This window comes from Amblyraja radiata, chromosome 18 (genome assembly GCF_010909765.2).
Source record: "Amblyraja radiata isolate CabotCenter1 chromosome 18, sAmbRad1.1.pri, whole genome shotgun sequence".
Lineage (NCBI taxonomy): Eukaryota > Metazoa > Chordata > Chondrichthyes > Rajiformes > Rajidae > Amblyraja > Amblyraja radiata.
In genome coordinates this window covers 45,152,507-45,176,681 of record NC_045973.1, presented here as the reverse complement: position 1 = coordinate 45,176,681, position 24,175 = coordinate 45,152,507, and the positions used below count along the sequence as shown (strand labels likewise).

General features: G+C 41.9%; 1 protein-coding gene across 2 annotated transcripts in view; it reads left to right on the top strand.

Annotated features, from left to right (window-relative positions):
- poc1a (POC1 centriolar protein A) overlaps nucleotides 1-24,175 on the top strand; it is a 117,686-nt gene that overhangs the window by 39,507 nt on the left and 54,004 nt on the right. For both annotated transcript variants that reach the window (XM_033037260.1, XM_033037259.1), the window contains exons 5-8: nucleotides 144-251; nucleotides 5,430-5,545; nucleotides 6,858-6,991; nucleotides 18,315-18,383. In XM_033037260.1, coding sequence (XP_032893151.1) covers nucleotides 144-251; nucleotides 5,430-5,545; nucleotides 6,858-6,991; nucleotides 18,315-18,383 — 427 coding nt within the window. The remainder of the gene's footprint in view (nucleotides 1-143; nucleotides 252-5,429; nucleotides 5,546-6,857; nucleotides 6,992-18,314; nucleotides 18,384-24,175) is intronic.

Below are 24,175 nucleotides of genomic sequence, written 5' to 3'. Positions count from 1 at the left end.
TGCTTTAGTAAAACTTGCATGTTTTGAAATTTCAATAATGTGGGATTTTTCATTTTGTAATTTTTCTATGATTTACTCTTTTGTTACTTTTAATAAAATAATTTGTAATGTAAGAGGTTAACATTTTAAAATTTAAATTTTAGGTTTTCTCCTGATGGGCGACTCATTGTTTCTGCCAGTGATGATAAAACTATTAAAATTTGGGACAAAGCAACTAGGGAATGTATATATTCATTTTATGAACATGGAGGGTGAGCACTTTTTGATTAATAAATATCTAGTGTATCAAAAGTTGAATGTAGGCAAATTGCACTGCTTGCATTGTCACCTTGTGCATTGGAAAGAAATGATAGATATTTGGACTCATGATTTTCCTGCATACCAAGTTCCTGACCTTTGTGTGCAGTTGTGAACTGATAAATGTCAACAAAATAGAGAGCGTACAGAGGAGATTTACTAGAATGTTGCCTGGGTTTCAGCAACTAAGTTACAGAGAAAGGTTGAACAAGTTAGGGCTTTATTCTTTGGAGCGCAGAAGGTTAAGGGGGGACTTGATAGAGGTCTTTAAAATGATGAGAGGGATAGACAGAGTTGACGTGGATAAGCTTTTCCCACTGAGAGTAGGGAAGATTCAAACAAGGGGACATGACTTGAGAATTAAGGGACTGAAGTTTAGGGGTAACATGAGGGGGAACTTCTTTACTCAGAGAGTGGTGGCTGTGTGGAATGAGCTTCCAGTGAAGGTGGTGGAGGCAGGTTCGTTTTTATCATTTAAAAATAAATTGGATAGTTATATGGACGGGAAGAGAATGGAGGGTTATGGTCTGAGCGCAGGTATATGGGACTAGGGGAGAATACGTGTTCGGCACGGACTAGAAGGGTCGAGATGGCCTGTTTCCGTGCTGTAATTGTTATATGGTTATATGGTTAAAGGTTTTTGAGCTTCAACAGAAGGAAAGGGAGGAGTCTGGTGTTCGGAACCTTCTGTATATTCTATTGTGTCAAATATTTCCGTGACCAACGTGTTATTTGTTGTGGTACTCCAGACGTTAAACCAGATTTTCTTAAAACTATTTCAGTGCAGAAAGTAAAATAGAATAAAAGAAAGATTAGAATAAGGAAGTGAGGAAAATAACTAATCTTTAACAATAATTAGGCATGTTTTTAGTGGCGCAGAGGTTTAGTTTAATTTAGACATACAGTGCAGAAACAGGCCCATTGACACACCGAGTCCGCACCAGCCAGCGATCCCCGCACATTCACACTATCCTACACACACTAAGTGTGCGAAGTGGTGGCGCCTAACGGTAGCAGCTCGACTGCAGTCCGTCTGTCTTTTTTTAAATTTTTGTCTCATTAGATGTATGTTTTGGTTCTAATTTTAATTATTGTTTAGCTGTGTATATGGGGGGGGGAAACCGTTTAATCTCTTCCCTGTACGGGGACCCGACTTTTTCCCTGTCGGGTCTCCAGTGTCGTTGGGCCTAACATCGTGGAGCCGGCGGCGGCCTCCAACCTGGTCCAACCTGAGGGCTCCAGTCGCAGAGCTGGCCGACTTCGGAGCGGGGAGAGCTGTGGTGACGCACGGCAGCAACCCGACTTTGGAGGCTCCGGCCGCAGGCCCGGTGGACAGGAACATCGGGAGCTCGCAGGACCCTGGTGGGAGATCGCGTTTCGGAGCTTCGGCAATGGCAACCTCCCGCCGGAATAGCGGGTTGAAATGACTTAGAGCGGGGCCTAACATCGCCCGGCGCGGCTTAAAACGGCTGCAGGACTTACCATTGCCCGCCGGGGGCTTTAACATCGTGAGCCCCAGTCGCCTCGACGTGGTTTTTTTTGTAATGTCATGACTAGGAATGAAATTTCGTTCAAACCTTGTCTGTTTGAATGACAATAAAAGGCATTCTATTCTATTCTATTCTACACTGGGGACAATTTACATTTATACCAAGCCAATTAACCTAAAAAACTGTACGTCTTTGGAGTGTGGGAGGAAACTGAAGATCTCGTAGAAAACCCACACAGGTCATGGGGAGAACATACAAACTCCGTACAGACAAGCACCTGTAGTTGGGATCGAACCCAGGTCTCTGGCGCTGTAAGGCAGTAGCTGCACCACCGTGCTGCCCCTGTTGTTGGGTAGAAATTACTCTTGTCATTTATAAAATCATTTAGACCTCAAGAATTTAAGGTCAAAACTTCAGTGGCAGTTTTTGAATGGCTGGTAAGAATGTTGTTTTTTCTCTCCCCCCCCCCCCCCCCCCGCAGCTGCAATCTCTAACTAAGATGTCCATGATTTTAGATTTCATTGAGTAATAAGTGCATATTAGTTATGCATAAAGTAAACAAGGAGCTTGTTTACTTTATGCATAAATAATAGTGAGCTCTGCCTCACAACTATATTTTCAACAAATCAATCCCCAGTATCTTTTCCGCCAAAGCATTAATTCTCAATTATTCAGCAATTTGCCATGTTCTCCGTGTCATATTCAGTAGATGATGAAATTAGACTATCCCACCTGGATATAGAAGGTCATTGTTTTATAAAATTCCAAGTCTGCTAAATTTCTAATATTTTTTGCACTGTGATCAATCATGATGCTATTGTTGCAAATTGGTTCTGCTAGGCTACTCAATGTATGTATGGAAGAAACAGTTTAGTACTACAGCTTTCTATAGAGGGGTATCAGGAATGCCAAAGCAGCCTATAAGCGAAGGATTGAGAGTCACTTCAATAACTCGGACTCCGGTCGCGTATGGCAAGATATACGGCACATCACCAACTACAAAAACAACACCAACTCATCCACCAGCCACAGTGCCTCTCTGGCAGAACAGCTCAACCACTTCTTTGGCTGTCATGAGAGAAGAGAGACTGTCATGCCCACTACTCCAGCTCCAACACCCAACAGCCAGACACTTATCATACAGACTGCTGATGTCACACACACACTCTGGAATGTTAACATACGGAAGGCAGCCGGTCCGGATGGAATCCCAGGACAGGTTCTCAGAGACGGTGCTGATGAGTTAACTGACGTATTTACAAAAATTTCCAATCAATCCCTGGCACAATGCATGGTCCCCACATGCCTAAAAACATCAGAAATAGTGCCAGGTGCCTTTCGGTGGCGCTGGTGCCAGCTGCCTCCACCTTCAGCCCGGTATCTTTTTGTTTTTTCGTTTTTTTTTGTTATGTTGAAGTGTGTTTTTTATGTTTTTTTTAATGTTTTAATGTGGGGGAAGAGGGTACGGTAAGGGGGATACCGTCCTTCAGTCGCTTCCTGGAGAGGACGCGACTATTATTCGAGTCGCATCCTCGCCCCCCCCCCCCCCAGCGGCCTACCTACTGGATTGGTGCGGCCTTTCCTGTCTGGACCGACCAGAGCTCCAGCAGCGGCGGGATAGCGCTGATACATCGCGGGGCTGGCGATGCCTTACCGGGGATCGCCGTCTGGAGCCCGGAGTGCTGGGCCTGTGGCACCGACATCCTGGAGCTGTGGTTCGCGGAGCTCCCAACGCGGGCGGCGCTGACAAACATCGTGGGGTCCTGCGATTCTGCCCGGCTCGGCCTGCGGACTCGGGAGCTGCGGACTCCGATGGGAGGCGGCTGATCGGGTGGTCCGGGCCGCTGAGGAGGATTTTCACCGTCGGGGTTCGGCGTCGGCATTCCATCAGCCCGGAGAGAAGGTCTGAGCATCGGGCCACCCGGGGTGGCGACTGCGGGTGCTTGGAAGACCCCGACCACGGGTGAACATCTGGGAAGATCGGAGGGGAGGCTGGCTGGACTATGGTGCCTTCCTCACCTTGGTGCCATTGTGTTATGTTGTGTCGTGGACTTTCTGTGTTTGTGCTTTTTTTTTAAATTCTATTTTATTTTTAATGTGTTTTATTATTTATTATTTATTTATTTTTATGATACTGACTGTAAAGGGAAATTCATTTTGTTGTCTCTAATTGAGACAATGACAATAAATTTGAATACAATACAATACAATACAGTTCCGAAGCAGACAGCCATAACCTGCCACAACGACTGCAGGCCGGTTGCACTAACGACAATAATCATGAAGTGCCTGGAGAGATTGGTCCTTAAGCACATCAAGGCCGCTCTCCCATCAACCCTGGATCCACACCAATATGCGTACAGAGCAAACCGATCAACAGGTGACGCCATTGCCACTGCCCTCCATACTGTACTGCTCTACCTAGAACAAGGGGGAGCATACGCACGACTGCTATTTGTGGATTACAGCTCTGCATTCAACACAATCATACCCAGTAGACTGGTCTCCAAGCTGTCTAACCTAGGCTTCGAACACAACATCTGCCTATGGATTAGGGACTTCCTAACGGACCGGCCGCAGTCAGTCAGGATGGGACCCCACCACTCCCCCACTCTGACACTCAGCCCAGGAGCTCCACAAGGCTGTGTGTTGAGCCCCCTCCTCTACTCCCTCTATACCTATGGCTGCATACCGACCCACAGCACAAACACCATCATTAAATTTGCAGACGACACAACTAGGCGGGGCTGATCACTGAGGGCGATGAGTCAGCTGACAGGGAGGAGGTACAGAGGTTAATAGGCTGGTGCTCAGAGAATGACTTAGCACTCAATACCAAGAAAACAAAAGAGCTCATCATTGACTTCAGGAAGAAGCAGGGTGACCATCCCCCACTGCACATAAACAGAGAAAGAGTGGACAGAGTCTCCAGTTTCAGGTTCCTGGGCACCCACATCTCAGCAGATCTCAGGTGGTCAACTAACACGCACTCCCTGGTAAAGAAGGCACAACAATGTCTTTACTTCCTAAGATCACTCAGGAAAGTCAACTTGCCACAACAGCTGCTGGTGTCATTCTACCGTTGCTCCATGGAGAGTGTCCTGACACATGGCATCCTGGTATGGTACGGCAACTGTTCTGCGACTGATAAGAAGGCTCTGCAGAGAGTCATCTACACAGCCTAGAAGATCATCAACACACACCTGCCTGCCCTGGAAGACATCTATAGCTCTCGTTGCCTACGGAAGGCATCACGCATCCGAAAGGACTCATCTCATTCCGCACATCACTTCTTTGCCCTTCTGCCCTCAGGAAAGCGTTAGAGGTCCATCAAATCACACACCACAAGATTAACAAACAGTTTCTACCATCACCACTCTAAACTCTGCACTGAACACACACCCCCGTAGCCAATATTTTTCCCTGCCACAACACTATACTGAGAAATATTGCACATTCTGACAACTTGCCGTTTTTCTTGCCGTTTTTGTTGTTCCCATTGTCGTTATTATTTATCTGGTACGTTGGAGCTCCGCTCGGGCGCCTGAAATTTTGTTGTATTTATTTACAATGACAATAAAGTGTAATGTTATTATTATTCTATAAGAAGCAACTAAAAATGACCCTTTCTTCCCCTCAAAGATTTGTTAACTATGTAGATTTCCATCCCAATGGAACCTGTATCGCAGCAGCAGGAACAGACAATACTGTAAAACTTTGGGATATTCGTATGAATAAGCTTCTTCAACATTATCGAGGTAAGGAGATTGCATTTTCTGTTATGTGCCTTCGGCAGCAGGAGGTAAAATGTACCTTAAATGGGTTTATAATAGTCACCTGCATCCTGCTGGAGATAATTTATGAAAGTAATTTCTGTTACCTATTTTCCTTAAATCACAAAGAGGGTTTGGGAGCCGAAAATGAGTTTGTAGTACCTGTTATGTGGACTGCAACACAGATTTGCTTATTCAGTTCTATAAATTATTCTTCCATGATTACTTCCACGACATAACTCTTGAGTACACACCTTATGGATATTTTTTAACATGTTTTGTGATCATCTGACTTTCTGGCGATCCATACAAATGTTGAAGTGACTTCTCTTGTGGGAAGTATTTGATAATCGTAAGAACAAACTCTGCCCACAGGCTGAATATGAATCTAGTATTAATAACATTTTTTTTATCATTGTTATTTATTCATGGAATATGGGAATTGCTGTCAAGGCTAGAAATTTATTGCAAGCTGTTTGCCTTTGAGAGGTAGAGCTCACTATGAATATTGCAGTCCATGGAATGAATGCTGTATGGTGTTTTTGATTTAATTATGGGATTAGTTCGGCCATCTCAACCACACATTGATATGCTTCTGGAGTTGTATGTAGCCCGACAAGATTTCTTCCCCTAAAGAATATTAATTAACTGGATGTTTTTTTAATGATATCATCATAGTTTATTGTAAAAAAGGCGGTAACTGAAATAATGACATTTATTTAATTAATTAGTTGAATTTAAATGAATTGGTTGCCGTATGAAGATTTGGAATTTAGGTCCCAAGATCGTTAATCCAGACTGCTGGATTGCATATTTAATCACGTAACTGTTATGGTGTCTTAACTATTGCTATGAACATTTTACACATGTACGAATGCTAATTAGGAAGAAATAATTGCTTGGAAAAAAATGTTGGTATGGCATAAGAGAGACATTTTACCAGTATTAAGATGCTGGAAGCAAGTTATGCTGGTCATAGTGGCTTGAGTGAATAACCACTCTGTAGGAAGACCGGGGCTGATCATTTTGCATTGATTTCAAAACTAAATCCTGCTAATTCATGACGCTTGGTAAATGAGACCCTAAAGCTCACTCGTCTGGAAGGATGGCTCCACCCTTCACACGTCAGGAGGTTACTTTAATTTTGTTTTCTATGTTTTGGGCTGAATATGATTTTTAGCAGATAGTGGAATACGGCATTAAATAAAGTTCACTAATTCTAAATTGTTTAGGGTCTTCTATGGTAGAATATCTATTGCTAGTTGAATTTGTTAGGTAATGTTTCTATTTTTTGCAGTGCATAGTGCTGTGGTAAACTGCCTCTCATTTCATCCAACTGGAAATTATCTCGTCACTGCATCCAATGATTCAACGTTAAAGATACTTGATTTGTTGGAGGGAAAGTTGCTCTACACTCTCCATGGTCATCAGGTGAGCTGGCTTCATTCAAGTTTGGCATTTCAGCCAGGATCCTCATTTGATTGAGTGTCATACAGTGTAGGAAAGAACTGCGGATGCCAGTTTACACCGAAGATAGACACAAAATGCTGGAGTAGCGCTGAGTTACGCGAGCATTTTGTGTCTATCATGGAGTCGTACAGCATGTGAATAGGTCCTTCAGCCCAACTTGTTCATTCTGACCAGGTTTTATAGCAGAGCTAGTCCCTTTTGCCTGCATATAGCGCATATCCCTCTAAACCTGTCCAAATGTCTTTTAAAAATTGCTATTGTACCCACCTCTACAGCTTTGGGCAGCTTATTTCTCATAAGCACCATCCTCTGTGGGTGGAAATTGCCCTCTGGTCTCTCTTAAATTTCTCCACTGTCACCATAATCCTATGCAATCCACTTTGCTCCTCTGCTCTGGGAAAAGATAGTGAACATTTGCCTTTTATATGCCACTCACAATTTGGTATAGATATTGAACGTCACCCCTCAACCTCCTGTACTCCAGTGGGAAAAAATGTCCCAGCCATTCTGGCCTCTCTTTATAACTCATCCGTGGCTCTAGTTAACCTTCTGGAAATCATTTCTGCATCCTATACAGTTTAATCACATTCTTCCTTTAGCAGGGTGACAGTTTGATTTTATTTCCCGCCCCCCCCAAGTATACCAAATTCTTAACTAGTTACTTATTTTCACATCTTGTCAAAGAAGTCGGCCGGGTCAGCGTGGACTTAGTGGGCCGAAGTCCTGTTTTCATGCTGCATCACTAAAACTAAAACTAAACTAAAGTCCAAGTTATGTTGAGAATCCTTCTTAAGGTGTCGAAGACAACAATTCTTTTTTTTTTCTTTCATTTCTTTCACAAAATTTCTACTGGAACTATTGCAAAGCATAAATTTGTCCATTATGTTTAGAGGTTTCAGTTTGCAGTGTTCTAATTATTAATTCAACATGTCTTATATAAGTGAAAGGCAAAACTTTTGCAAAAACATGATGCTTCCGGGCACCATTGTATGTACAATATTTGAGTTTTTATGTTGGGAATTGTGCAGAATATTCATGACATTGGTCATCTCTCATATTTCAACATTCTAGCACTTGGTATCTTGTCAGTGAAGTTGATGTTGAGGGATTTGCTGGATGGAATTGAATATCATTGGCTGGCAATTACAGTCTCAGTGTTGGAAATGGACATTTTTTTGGCTCTTGTTTGTTGCAATAACAGCAGACCAGTGGCGCTGACTTCCCACATCATGAAGTCCCTGGAGAGGCTGGTGCTCACTTACCTGCGACCCCTGGTTAAACCCTACCTGGACCCCCTGCAGTTCTCTTACCAAACAAAAATGGGGGTTGAGGCCGCCATCATCCACCTACTCCTTTGTACCTATGCTCACCTGGATAAGCCGGCAAACATTGTGAGGATCATATTTTTTTACTTCTCCAGTGTTTTTAATACCGTTGCCTGCACTGCTGGGGAACAAACTGACGAAGATGCGGGTGGATGCTCCATTGGTGTCCTGGATCACAACTACCTGTCTCGACAACCACAATATGTCAGGCTACAGAACTGTGTCTCGGACATGGTAGTGAGCAACACAGGAGATCCATTGGGAACCATGCGGACCTCTCTCCCTTCCTGTTCACCATCTACACCTCGGACCAGATTTAACTCAGACTTCTGCCACCTACAGATGTTTCAGATGACTCTGCAATTGTGGGCAGCATCAGTGAGCGGAGGGAAGCTGAATACGGAGGTGTAGTCAACGACTTTGTTGAGTGGTGTGGGCTGAATCACCTGCACCTCAACACCGACAAGACTGAGGGGTTAGTGGTGGACTTTAGGAGGAGAGGAACACCGCTGTCCCCTGTCTCCATCAATGGTGTGGATGGGCAGCTTACCAGGGAGTACAAATACCTTGGAGTGTACCTAGACAGTAAACTGGACTGGTCCAGGAACGCTGAGGCCCTGTACAAGAAGGGACAGAGCCGGCTGTACTTTTAGAGAAGGCTCCTCTCCTTCAACGTCTGTAGCAAAATGCTGCAGATGTTCTACCAATCGGTGGTAGCCAGTGCCATCTTCTTCGCTGCCATGTGTTGGGGCAGCAGGGCGAAGGCCGCGGACGCCAACAGGATCAACAAACTCATCAGGAAGGCTGGCTTCGTCCTGGGAGTGGAGTTGGATTCATGGGATGGTCTTGGAGGGGAGGATGTTCCTCAAACTGCGGAGCATCCTGGACAATACAGCTCACCCCCTCCATGACACACCTGAGGAGCACCTTCAGCAACAGACTGGTTCCACCAAGATGCAGGACAGAACGCCACAGGAGATCCTTCTTCCCTTTGGCTATCAAACAGGATAACTCTGCCTCCTTCTGTCATGGGGTAGACTGACTTCCACCCCCCCCCCCTCAACCCTTTGCACAGCCCCAATCCTATCCACTCGTCACTTTAATTTAATGTTTCATGTATCTTGTGTTTTATGACTGTTGGCAGATCAATTTCCCTCCTGGGATAAATAAAGTTCCATCGTATCATATTGTTTCAGGATGAAAGAGATGAAGATGATTTTAAAATTGGTGGGAAAAGTGCAATGTGAGTTTTTTGCTGGTTTAGAGTGTACTTGATTGAGAAGATGGGATATGCAGGTGTCCCGATTGGTTGAGCAAAAGGCCGAGTACAAATAGAAGGAAAGCAATGTACAGTTGAGCGGCCATATTGAGGCGAACTGCCGTGTTGAGGAAAAGTGCAACTTAAGGCCTGAGAAGCTTTGTTGAGAAGCACTGAGAAAAAGAGTGCTGCCATATCAGGCCCAGAGCAGAGCAGCAGAAGGTGGGAAGTGCAAATAGGAATTGTTGGAAATAAATAAAAGAGGCATGCAGGATCACGTGATGTGCTGCAGCTGTATGATGATGAAGCTGGTGAACCCCTTGGCAGTTCCTGGTGACCGCACCGGCACCTAGTGTTGGTTGATTGAGGAACTCTGGCTCAAAGTTGACGACCTGCGGCACATCAGAGACAGGGAGAATTAGCTGGATGCTGTGTTTCTGGAGGCAGTCACACCCGTTAGATTAACTTCCTCCAGTTTGTTCCGTGGTCAGGAGAAGGAGGATGTGACTGCAAGTGAGGCAGGTAGGGGGATCCAAAGGCAATGTCAGAGGAGCCTCAGCCCTTGAGTTTGTCCAGCAGGTCTGAGATTTCTTGCTCCCTTTTCAGACGAGTATGGGGGGTGTTGGAAGGATGAGCAACCTAACCATGGCATCGTGGATCCCTTAGCAAGAGATCACATAAGATCAGAAGATGTTGAATCTTTGTGTGTGGAGTTAAGAATCCCTCACCGTCTTCCAGTCCCGCCTCAAGACCCATCTCTTCACCTCTGCCTATCCTTAGCCCCACGTCCCCCTCCCTTTTCATCTGTGCTTGAATTGTTGCTCATTTTTTGGTTTGTTTTATATTTGTTTTTGTTTTTTTTGCCTTGCCTTGTAAAGCGACTTTGAGTCCCTGAAAAGCGCTATATAAATTCAATTTATTATTATTAAGAAACTCCATGGCTAAAAGAACCATGATGGGAGTTATATACAGGTCTCCGAACAGTGCCTATCTATGTTTACGTCCAAAGATAGACCAAAATGCTGGAGTAACTCAGCAGGACAGGCAGCATCTCTGGATAGAAGGCATGGGTGACGTTTTGGGTCGAGGCCCTTCTTCAGATTGGAGAAGGCAAAGAGTGGAGGAGTAAAGGGGGCTTTTTCTGGTTGGCTGCCGATGACTAGTCATGTTCTGCGGGGGGTCAGTGTTGGGTCCGCTACTTCTCATGTTATAAATTAATGATTTGGATGATGGAATTGATGGCTTTGTGGCCAAGTTTGGGGATGATACGAAGTTGGGTGGAGGGGCAGGTAGTGCAGAGGAAGCAGGGAGTGCTTGGACAGGTTGGGAGAGTCGGCAAAGTGATGGTAGGTGGAATGCAGGGTAGCAAAGTGTGTGGTCATGCATGGTCGTGAATGATAAGGTGTTGAGATGATTGTAGATGCTTCAATGTTGTATTTGGTATTCATATGCTGGGCTTGCACCCCTGTGGAGAATGGTGCTTATGGAACTTCATCAGGTTGTCACCACTTTTCTATTTTAGATTTATCTGGTCCTGGCATGTTGTCAAGCATTCTTTGAATCAAGGTTGTTACCCTACAGTTTCAGTTTAATTTATTGTCACGTGTATTAAGGTACAGTGAAAAGCTTTTATCCAGTCAGCAGAAAGACAATACATAAGCCACTGGCTTGAGTGGTACAATACCTTTCCACTACTACTGATTGTCGATAGTGCTCTCATGCCCAGCTGCCGGCTCTGTTCTTGATCTGTACCACAATTGCCCCGTCCTTGATGTTGAAGAAGCAATCTTGTCTCTTCAAGGATTGTGTCGTAATATTTCCTACCAGTGCTTTCAAGGACATCTGCAAAATTTGGTAGATTATGATGCTGGGGGCGTGTGTGATTTTATCATTTTGATTCTCCCACAAGCCAGTGCAGATCCAGTCGCCAGTTGTGTCCTTACTGAGAACTAAGTCGCAAGCAAAAAACAGAGCCTGAAAAAGAGTCCCAGCCTGAAATGCCGACTGTCCATTCTCTCCACAGATGCTGCCTGACCCACTGGGATCCTCCAGCATTTTTGCTTTTTTCCCCCTTAGGATTTGAATAAATGCATTTTCTTATATTTCAAAGTAATTCACAAGGAGTGATTCAACCAAGTCCAAATTCCAGTCCAAGAGTTGATATGGGTAGACCATCTGGTTTAACAATTTTGTTTGGACGTAACATTTTGAAGCAAGCCATTCACTTTTGATTCCGTTTTGGAGGACTGATGAATCAGCCATATTGTTCAAGACCTAGAGTCACATGTAGATCTTAGTGGTGGTGTTGCGGTCATCATTATAGTTGTTGATTAAAGGAATTTAAATTGTCTCGCGCATCAGAGCTTTGGTCCGCACATAGCCGACACAGTGGCGCAGCTGGTAGAGCTGCTGTTTCACAGCGCCAGAGACCCAGGTTCAATCCTAACCTCGGGTGCTGTCTGTCTGGTGTTTGTACATTCTCCCTGTGACCACTGGGTTTTCGCTGGGTGGTCTAGTTTCCTCCTAAAGATGTGCAAGTTTATAGATGTTGGCTGCTGTAAATTGCCCCCAAGTGTGTAGAAAGTGGTATAACATAGAACCATTGTGAAGAGGTGATCAATGGTCTGCATGGATTATTTGGGCTGAGGGGCCTGTTTCCATGCTATATCTCAAAGCTCAAATAAAACCTTTAAATGCCTAGCCCATATCTATAACCATTCTGTTTGTAGATTCATTGTGCATTTGTAATTTCTCTGTTTAGTACAGAATGTTTCTGTTTGTAAGCTGACCCAGCTTATGAATGTAAACAGCACTTGAAATGTTTTTTTAATAAACTGCATTTGTTGTTGTATTTAAAAAAAGAGAGGACATCTGATTTCTGAATGAAAAGAAAAATTAATTGTTGCACTGATTGCAACATCTGAGAAATTTGGCACAGTGCCTTGGGTTGAATGTGTTTGTTGTAAAATATTGTAATACCAGGATAATCTCTATGAGAAGAGTTGACTTAAACCTGGGTTATACTCTATGAATATAGAAGATTAAAGAGTGATTTGATTAAACTCTTGGTGTCTTGAAGCAAGAGATAACCGTGGCTTTATTAAATGGCTGTCTCCTGTTCCCTGTTGTCAGGTATCTTGGTACATTCATCAGGTACCTTATTTAAATATGTGATTGTTATGAGCAGACTTTACCTTCAGGTTTCCTGCCTGCCACACTATCTTAACATTTTAACTGGCCGTTAGTTCCCTGCGGGGGAACAGTGTTTTATTCATTACCTGACCTCCTAAAATTTCTGGCTGACAGCCGGCCATAGCATTGAAACATTTTCTTTGGCAATCATCTGTCTTTGGCTTTCTTAGTGCCAACACAACCATTGACTGTCTGAGTGAATTAAACCCTGGTCCTAATGTTTGCAGTTCTTTTTATTCCCATTCACGATGTTTCGTGGATGAAAAATAATACACGCCCAATGAATTGCTCTGTATCAGAGGAATCAAAAAATGATCCCACAGCTGCCTATAATGTACCAACCCCACTGCATATATTTATGTAGTGTTATTCTTAAAATATATGTCAAACAACATCCTGTTTACAGTGACTTCTTGTCTATTTAATTGTGATAATTAGAAATTTGGTGATCTTGTGCCATTAGCTCCCTTGCCAGGAGATGAAGTAAGCCGCATCATCCTGTTTTTTTTTTTTTCTGGTAGTCCCGGCTGGAACGACTACACTCATCTGTTTGATTAGCATCCCAGTCTGAAGTAGGTTCTCGACCAGAAACACCACCCATTCCTTCTCTCTAGAGATGCTGCCTGTCCTGCTGAGTTACTCCAGCATTTTGTGTCTACCTTCGATTTAAACCAGCATCTGCAGTTCTTTCCGACATTTTTTCACTGACTACTACATGTGCCATTTCAATTCTGGAAGTATGGGATTTGTTGAATGACAGGTGGTATCCCATATATTATTACACTCCATCACGATACTCTGTGTGGAATTTTCCATCCTTGTGCTGAGGAATTATCTCACAAATCCAATGCCAGGTCCGTTCTGGTCCAGGTTTGATTTCAATGAGGAATTTGGGCCTGTGAATTAGGTAGCAAAGTCAAAGGCAAGTTTTTCAAGTTATTTTGTTTAATTTATTTTTAAATGCAGCCGATGAATTTTATTTTTCAATTTATTTTCATTTTAGTTATTTACTCTCATCTTAAAAACCTACGATAATTTAAGATTTTGCAACCGACAAAGGTCCACCTTCAGTTAAAGTAGGCATTGTGGGCAGAAACAGCTTCTCCTCTGTTATCTCAGAAACGGCTTCTTCCCATTTGTTATCAAACTACTGAATGGCCGTTCCATAAGCCAGGGTACTGCCTGATTCACCTCTACCCCATTCCAGACATTGGACTTTGGTCTATGGAACTTTTGTGCTACAATGCTGAGAACTATATTCTGGTCTCTACATCTTTCTCTGTGTTCTACAATATTGTACTTAAGCATGATTTGATTGTATTTATGTCTAGTATTATCTGATCTGATCAGGTGTACCTCAGTATACATGACAATAATAAATCTAAACCTCAAAAGTGGTTTATGGGTAATGATTCTAGGAAGTGGGACCCACTGCAGCATGATTAGGCCCAGTATTATCCCATTCCAATCCATTCTGTTAAAGTACTTGACCATTTGCATTAAAATCCTAAATCCATTTATCATTTTGTCCCCATAAAAATACTTCCAGCATATCAAGTCTCTCCTCATAATTGTAGTTACTATTTGTTACTGTTTGTCATTCTGGGAGAATACAACCTGTAGCCTCTACAGTTTATTTAATTTAAATGGCTATATAGTTATATAGTTTTTTATTTTGTAAACCTTGAAGTTCTTTCACTGTCCTTTTTCAATATATTTTTTTAATGACGTTGGTGATAAAATTAGTATTGTGATACTCAGATTCTGCATTTGTAAACTCTGCATTTGATTCGGCATTTCTGACAACTGACACTGATTAGCTTAGGAAGGACGGAAAGGAAATACTATCTATCTTGTCTAATTTTAAAAATAAAATTGTGCTATCACTATCTTTGAAGATAAATATTTTGAATATGATTAGGATGAGTATATCTGTATTTTTTTTTGTTTGTTGTCCATTGATGTGAAGTTGGTAAAGTACATATAGAATAGAACAACATTCATCAGAAAAAGAAGTGGAGTATGTGCAGCAGTTCAGAATAGTGTTTGTGCTTGCAGAACAGCCTGTTCTGAGAAATATGCCAGCTGTATTTATTTATATGGGTGAATGTGCCTGTTCCAGACTTGACATATGTTTTTCTCTGGCAGCTCACTAGTATTCTGGGAGGGAACTGAGGAAGTGATAGATTAGAAGGGGAAGTGATAGTATTCCAGAAATATGCTTTGACGTAATAAGACCTCTGTTTCAGGCGCCTGGTATGTAAGATGCCAGCTGATGTTTGTTAGTTTACCCAGGGAGTGTGGCCAAGTTTACATTCCAGTCTATAATTATAACTTAGATGGTCCTTCCTTTCCAAGGTTGATGTTAAGCAAGAGCTTGTCTGTTTCAGACTGACATTTTACAGCTGCTTTTCCATATATGCACCTGTTTTTTAAAGGAAGTTAGTGATGGGTTAATTGAACAAGGAGGGTTAAGAGTTTTGGGGTGTTAATTTAACATCAGATTATTTTAAATCTGTTTTAATCTAACAGCACAAAATTTGTTCTCTTTCAGTAATTACCAAGTCATTTATATTAGAAAAGTGTTTGATGTATTTGCATGCATAGTGGATTTTTACACGATCATTTGCATTTGGGACAAATAAATTGAGAGCAATAGTACTTATTGTAATACAGGATTGGCAAAGTAACATTTATTCTGGTGTACAGGCTTTCATTCTTCAACTATGTGCTATTCTAACTTAGTTATTTAAGAGTCCGGGTTCTTTCTATATATATAAAAAAGACACCTGTAGGATTTGAAATTGTTGTTCATAACCATAGACCAGTTTTAATCTGGACTAAATTAAATATTGCTTTTCATAGACTTATTATTTTTCTCTAACTATTCTTCAATTGAAGTAGCATATCAGAGTTTACAATTAAAGTGGCAAACATTATTTTCAAACATTACTTCTAAAATCACATGCCACCATCTTTCATATATATATTTCCAAAGCATTTTAAATGAGAAAATGTTCAGTGACAAACTACAATAGCAGGTCAGAGGACCTGAAGCCCCATCCCCAGAACATTCTATTGGCTTTTGACAGCTTGCTGTTGTCAAAGAGTTTTTAAATTGTTTCTAAAAAATTCTGACAATTGGACAGTGCAAATTGCTTTAAATAGTTATAATAGTAAAGATTACTTAAAATAATTTGATTCATCAAAAACAGAATAATAAAGAGAAATAAAGTACAATTTTTAAACAATTGTACTACAATTTAATTGGTGACCACAATGAAATGAATGGAGTTGAGCTACTTAGTGTAGAGCTGGTGGATTGGATGCAAATTGCACCTGGTACCCCTGCTTCTCTCTACTGGAGTCGGTGATAAATTCAGAGACAGGGTGGAGGTCATATGCATCGACGTCTTGCCTGTGACCGGTCTCTCTCATTTTTCAATGAACAAGCGCAGAGTCAGAGATGGTCTCGTCCACAAGGTGGGCATTGGCAATAGTTCTCAATGGAATTGCCAGCCGGATGCAAGTATATTTCAGCCCTTCATATTGGGCTAGTAATTACAGTGTAGTCATTTTATAGCAATTCTGTATAATTGTTTAGTTTTTGAAGGAAAGACCATGGTACTTCATGGACAATACTTAATTTCTAAAAAGACTTGGAAAAATATCAGAGGAGCATGGACCCATTTTCTGGTATATGTTGCAAATCTACAAAGGAGTAATCTAGAATAAATGTCTGCAGCACATTTTATCCATATGTACACTGATACAATTCTATCTTGCTGTCATCACTATAATTTCTGGGGTGGGGGATTGCAACCTTCACGTGGTCCGCCCTGTTTCAACGAATGCAATCAACCTGGCGTGCACAATCAAATAAGATCAAATAGAACAAATTGTCCTACAACTTTAGGCTGTGCACGCCATACGCAAGAAGAAAAAGGAGAAGAAGAAGAAGAAGAAGAAGAAGAAGAAGACTATAATTTCTGTGTTTTTGTAAATTGTCAGGCTGCTCATTCAGTGGCAAGAATTTCAAACAACAAAGATTAAATCTTGTGTTTCTGTGCATGCCAGAAACTGCCAACCCATTAAATAAATTCATCTCACTACTGACTGAGAGTAAAACAGACCACTCATAACTTTGCTGTCCTATTTGAGCTGATAGTAGCACTATCTCTACTTTTCGAACCTCATTAATATCCCTCTATTCCACTACTGAATGAGATTGGCTGTTATGAAAATCTAATCCTTGCCTTTGTTCCCTTAAACACACTCCTGACCAGCCTTATGCCTTCCAACTACCATAGATTTAAGCATCCTAGATTGCTTTCTAAACTCCATAAGATTAGAAATACTTGTTTTTCTTATAGTTTAGTGCGATCACATGTGTATGATTTTAATAATTACATTATGATAATGGATGCCGAGGTGCTAAACTGGAATTCCTTTCCATTAACCTAATCACTTCTTTATTTTTTATTCTGTTAAAATACTTCTCGAGGTCTATCTTTTGGTCATCTGCTCTTGTCAAATCCTTGGGACACTTGCTTTGTTAAATGGACGATGTAATTACAAGTTATTATTGAGCTCAGATAATATCTAATATTGAATTAGTTTCAATAATTTATGGAATGGGAATGTTAATTTTCCAGGCTAATGTGAATGAATTTTAAATTTACTTATGATGGCAGAATCTAAGAAACGGACCGACTTTAGTTTAGTTTAGAGATACAGCGCGGAAACGGGCCCTTTGGCCCACCGAGTCTGCACCGACTAGCGATCCCTGCACATTAGCACTATCCTACACACACTAGGGACAATTTTACTTTTATATCAAGCCAATTAATACGTCTTTGGAGTGTGGGAGGAAACCGAAAATCTCTGAGAAAACCCACACTGGTCACTGGGAGAACGTACAAACTCCGTACAGACAAGTACCCGTAGTCAGGATTGTACGGGGGTCTCTGGCGCTGTCAGGCAGCCACTCTACCACTACGCCACCGTGCCGCCTATTGGTTGCCTTCAACTTATTAAAGGGGAAAAGGAGAAAGGTATTTAATTTGGAGTATTTACTCAAGAGAGTTGAACCTACACAGTATATTGTGGTAGTAACACTACTTTAGTATGAACAGATTTTTTTTTTGCCTAATCTTCGTCTAATGCAGTGAGAGAACCATGTGTGTTTTCAGTCTTTTGATGTAGAATTTTGTTGGTTTCCTTGAATAGAAATGATAACTGGATTCCAATTTTTTAAAAAGCTATTGTGTGAGTTTGAATGAACTGTTATTTAAATGAGCAGAATAAATGGTGAGAATTAAAGTCATTTTTTTATGAGCAGGGCTGAGGAAAGTTGTCCACTTTGGAAGCTATTTCAGCATTGTATGTTGATCGCCTGCATAAATAGTGTTTTTCTTTGTAGGTTACTCAGCATGCTCTATCATTTGAACCCATTCTTTAATAAAGTATGGATTAAAAATAACATACAATTCCTATTGTCTATTTAAAGGGTCCTGCTACTTGTGTCATTTTTTCCACTGCCGGGGACTTCTTTGCTTCGGGAGGTTCAGATGAACAGGTGAGTGTCTCCACTTTTCCGTAATAACATTGCAAAATGTATTTATAACTTCCTTGTATTTAAAATGTAGTTGTACCATAAATATTCAAAGCATTGTTAAACATTGTTTTATTAATAAGATTTTAATTAGAAATGTTACATTTTTACTGTATACCTATTTAGTCATACAGAACGGAAGCAGGCTAGACCAAAGGTAGACGCAAATCTCATTCCTTCTCTCCAGAGATGCCCGCTAAGATACTCCAGCATTTTGTGTCCATCTTCAGTTTAAACCACCATCTGCAGTTGCTTCCTACACACATCAGCCTCCAAGGACTGTGAAGTAGACGTCAGTCGCCTGAAAGACCGGCGACTGAAACAGCGACTGTCAAATACTGGACACACACATCGATTCTTTCACCAGCCCGTTATGCAGGCGGGGGACAGGGCAAGCGGGGGGAGCGCTGTCTGACTGAAATTCACACGGTGCAAAGCCAATGTGATATAGACACACACTATATGTGTCTATAGGATGGTTGGCTCTTTAATTAAGATGGTGAAAGTACATTGCATGGGAAGGGTCATGCAAGCCCTTTAAAAAGGGGGGGGGGGAAGGGGGGAGAAGGAGTGGAGATAACTTTTAAGAAGCCAGAGATACACGGCTGTTCTGTCTGTCGGTTATCCTTGGTTCTGGAAACTACTGCTTACGTTTTTTTTCCCCCAATGAAATTCATCGGTCAGCACCGGCTACAACCTACGAGATCCTTCGACCTCCTGGCAACCCAACCACGGCACGAGAATTCTCGCTACTCTCCATGGCGGCTTCATTCTCGTCGCCGTTAATTTTTCAACATGTTGAAAAATTCTCGGCGACCATAATGAGGCCGCGACTAATTCCCAGAATGCGGGAACTCCTCGCGACCATGAAGGCGACTACCCAGCAACCACCCGTGAACATGTGGTGACCATGTGTCAACCGCATAGTCTTCTGCAGTCGCCTGAAAAGTCGCCTAAGTGGGACAGGCCCATAACTATCCAAATATATCAATTTTATACTAAGCCTATTTTATTCTCCACACCTTCTCATCAATTCCCCCCAGATCTTACCACTTTCTTACACACTAAGGACGTTTCACTTGGCAATTTAACCTACCAATCAATGCCTACCAACCAACCTATCAATGCCTTTGGGATATAGGAGGATCCAGAGAAATCTCATCTGGTCACGAAGAGATTGTGCATTGAGACAAAGGTGGATGCTAGGACTCAACTTGGTTTGCCATAAAGTTAGCTATCATTCCAGCTTCATTATTCCTGTATCTTTTCTGGAACATATACTTCTAACTGAATGCAAGAACTATTCTTATGCTTTCCCTGAATGGATTTGGTACAATAAAATGGATACGTAATAAAATGAGGTAAAGGAGTAAAAAAAAAAGGCCTAGTCTTGGTTCTATGTTCTTGGAGATATCTATGATTATATATCTAGATAGAAAGAACAAAGAGAAACTTATGCAAAATTATCTTCAAGTCGAGGGGGAAAAACAGAATGGGGAGGTCGATGGGGAAGTTTAAAAGTTGTAACCTTGATAACATAAGAGTAAGTAAGCTATGTTAAAATTTGTACAAAGCTTTGTGGGTCATGGTGGCTAATTTTGAATGCCAAACTAGAATAGAATTTGAGCTTTGGTTAGGGTCCAGTGGAAGAATTACTGGAATGTTAGCCGAGTTGGAGAAACCGGGAGCTCCTCGAAACGGAAGATGAAGGGGAGATTTTATAATGGTGATCAAATCCCTCAAGTTTTTTTGGACAGAGTAAATGTGAGAAACGTTTTATTGCAGACAACAGACTATACCAAAGATACAGCAGGCAGCATCTTTCAAAACACAATTCTATTGCAATCTCCCTCTTGATCAATGGCCAAGCAGGTCCTCCCTGGGTACCTCCAGGATAACAGGGATGGGCAACAGTTGTGGTTTGAGGTCTCCCTCCATCTAAGGGTGCTGGGATCATTGATGCTCCGGAGAATGCCAAGCTTCGCTGCATCAGTGCAGGCAGCAATAGTACTAGGGGCAGACAAGTGCTTCTCCTCCCTGCCACTGGTCTCAGAACCAGCTGAGATATTATCGGTTTATGCACCTTTTCTCAAAACATGATGTACATGGATCTACTGAACTATTGTTAAGCCTCAATGTGGATACTCTAAGCAATTGCATTCTCAATTTTTATAGACATTTTTATCTCTCATGGAGTTTATGAAAATATTGTGGAAAGCCAGTATATAGGGAAGTTTAGAGCGGCATTCTATTTCTATTGCTGTACATTGAGCTTACTTTGGAAACATGCAGTGGAATATTTGACTTGCCACTACCAATATGTTTTCATTTCTGTTTTAGGCTGTTTCTTAAAATGAGTTATTTGTAATGCTACAATTCCAGCATTCCCAAGAAATTAATACATTGTTTTTACTACAAATATACTGGCCAGTATGAACAAGCTGTTCCATTAAAATAAGAAGGCTAGTGTAGAACTAAAGAATCTCATCCTTCAAGAATTTTCAGTCTAGCATCCGAATGCTGCATACATTGTGTTGCAATTTAAAATGATATAAGTTTATTGAGAAAGGTATACTTTATTTCGAGGGTGTTTATTGTGGAATTTCATCATTCTACGACTGTGACTCATTTGTTGTCACAAGAAAGATTTCAGCAAAATGACTGCATGGCGGGCTTTAAAAAAAGCACGATGTTCCTGCTGGTTTTTCCTTTTTTAGGCATCTATGTTTCCTCTGACTACTTGCATTATTCTAAATGTCATCTCTAAGAACTTCACCAGGGATTATGTTGGAGAGTAAATCTTAAGTAAAGAGTTTTTTGCAGTGCTTCTTTCAATAGGTTCTGGCCCATTCGCTGTCCCTGATAAGCTCTCCTTGGTTCTTGGCTCTCACCAGGCAGGTCCATTGGGAGTTTGGTCTACTGATGTCCTTGCTGATAATCAGAATGATTCTGAACAAAGCAGCCTAATTTATTGAAACCCTATCTAAAAACCTGCATGTTCAGTCACTCCACCCCTGATTTAACTGTGGCTGCAAATTACACACTTTCAAACCATCTAATATGTAGAAATGCAAGGAAATGGGAAAGTAACCACCTGCACAGTTCCTTCCAAGGTACAAATTATTCTCTCTTAGAAATGCATCATCGTTAATTTTCATCGGGTCAAAATACTGGAACTCCCTATCCAGTAGCACTGAATGATCCTTCACTGCACAGAATGAATCCCCCATCCGAAGGCAATTGGAAATGAACAGTAAATTATGGATTTGGCAATGATGCCCTAATTCTGTAAATGATTTAAAAAAATAAATAAGATCCATGATTACTTGGTACATTTACAAGCATAGTCACTATTATGTAAAATAGCAGCCAATTTGTACACAGCTGCTGCCTCCTAGATCGTCCCTCAGGGTTGAGCATTAAATGATTCTCCTCCAGCTCTCGGAGCTCCAAGTTGAAAAGTCTCCAAGGTGCACGATCTGTAGACTTAACAGGATGGAAGTGTGGGTTGTTCTGTGTTCCTTTTGTCACTTTCACGTACCTCTACTTCCTTAGAAGGCGTAGGAAGTTTGGCATGTCCCCTACAACTCACACCAACTTCTACAGGTCCATATAGAAAGCATTTTATCAGGATGCATCACAGCTTGGTTTGGGAACAACTCCGTCCTCGACCTCAAGAAATTGCAGCGAATTGTGGATGCTGCCCAGACCATCACACAAACCAACCTCCCTTCTATTGACTCCATTTATACCTCACACTGCCTCAGCAAGGCCAACAGCATAATCAATGACGAGTCGCACCCTGGCCACTAGTCCTTCTCCCCTCTCCCATCAGTCAAAAGGTATGGAAATGTGAAATCGCACACTTCCAGATTAAGGGACAGTTTCTTCCCAGCTGTTAGCGGGCAACTGAATCATCCCACCACAACCAGAGAGCAGTCCTGTACTACTATCTACCTCATTGGTGACCCACTGACTAAGAGACGAGAGGTGCCCAGTGCCTTGCCTAAGACGTATTCTCCATTTTGAGCAATCACAAATCGATGAGGATGTTGTATTCCTCTTGCTGTGAAAAGAAAATCCTTTTGCTGTGTTGGAGCTTGGAGCAGAGTATCTGTTTCATGTATTGGTGTCAGGCATGCAGATGCTGTGAGTGTTGTAATTAGAGCCTCTCGGGGATATTCGTCAGGGAAGAGCTGATGTAACAGAGTGATATTGGTTCACTTATCCTTCTGATGTATTTGGGGAATTTGTTTAATGGGATTTGTTTTCCTTTGGTGAGGAAAAACAAACCAAAGTGCTGCTTAATAGTGGTTGTAATTCTACTAATATCAAGGGAGGATATAGAACCCTAATACTGGCAAGAGGTAGATTAAGTGATGGAGATATGGAAGAGGGGGCATTTACTTGTTCAGCCACAAACTGACAACCCCAATATGCATGGATTCTACAGCACTCTATATCTTGTATTTTTTTCTGCTATCTGTTCCTTAGGTTGGCACACATTTTTATATCCCTTCTCTCAGGAGTCATATATTTTGTTTTTGTCTTGAGGTCTGATTAAGTTTCCTATCCAAGAAGGCCTTGTATTTTGGTTAATTTGCTTTTGGATCTCCAGGTCGTTCTCATCAAACCAATCCTGAAAACCATCTGTGGGGCACTGGCTGAGAATGTTCTTCATGGGGTTTTTGCGACTTCTGATGTTGCTTTTCTGACAGCAGATACTCTGTTTACATTATTGTTTGGGCGTAAGGCTGATTGAAGTGTCCCTCTAAATCTTTCCTATCCATGTCCCTGTCCAATTGTCTTTTAAATGGTGTCATAGTCCTTGCCTCAAAGACCTCCTCCAGCTGTTCATTCCATATGTCCGCCACTCTCTGTGTGTTAAGGTTGCCTCTCGACTTTACACCTTTCACCTTAAACCCGTGTCATCTGGTACGTGATTCCCTTATCTTGGAAAAAGATTCTATGAATTCACCCAATCTGTTCTCATGATTTTATACACCTCTGTAAGATCACCCTTCAGCCTCCTGCACTCCAAAAAATAAAGTTCTAGCCTGTCCTGAAGGCTTTGTGTCTCAATGCAAGGAGCATTCGTAATAAGGTGGATGAGTTGAATGTGCAGATAGCTATTAATGACTATGATATAGTTGGGATCACGGAGACATGGCTCCAGGGCGACCAAGGCTGGGAGCTGAACATCCAGGGATATTCAATATTCAGGAGGGAGAGACAGAAAGGGAAAGGAGGTGGGGTAGCGTTGCTGGTTAGAGAGCAGATTAACGCAATAGAAAGGAAGGACATTAGCTTGGAGGATGTGGAATCGATATGGGTAGAGCTGCAAAACACTAAGGGGCAGAAAACGCTAGTGGGAGTTGTGTACAGGCCACCTAACAGTAGTAGTGGAGCTGGGGATGGCATCAAACAGGAAATTAGAAATGCGTGCGACAAAGGTAAAACTGTTATAATGGGTGACTTCAATCTACATATAGATTGGGTGAATCAAATTTGCAAGGGTGCTGAGGAAGAGGATTTCTTGGAATGTATGCGGGATAGTTTTCTAAACCAACATGTAGAGGAACCAACGAGAGAGCAGGCTATTCTAGATTGGGTATTGAGTAATGAGGAAGGGTTAGTTAGCAGGTACACAAAATTGCTGGGGAAACTCAGCGGGTGCAGCAGCATCTATGAAGCGAAGGAAATAGGCGACGTTTCGGGCCGAAACCCTTCTTCAGACTGATGGGGGGTGGGGGGGG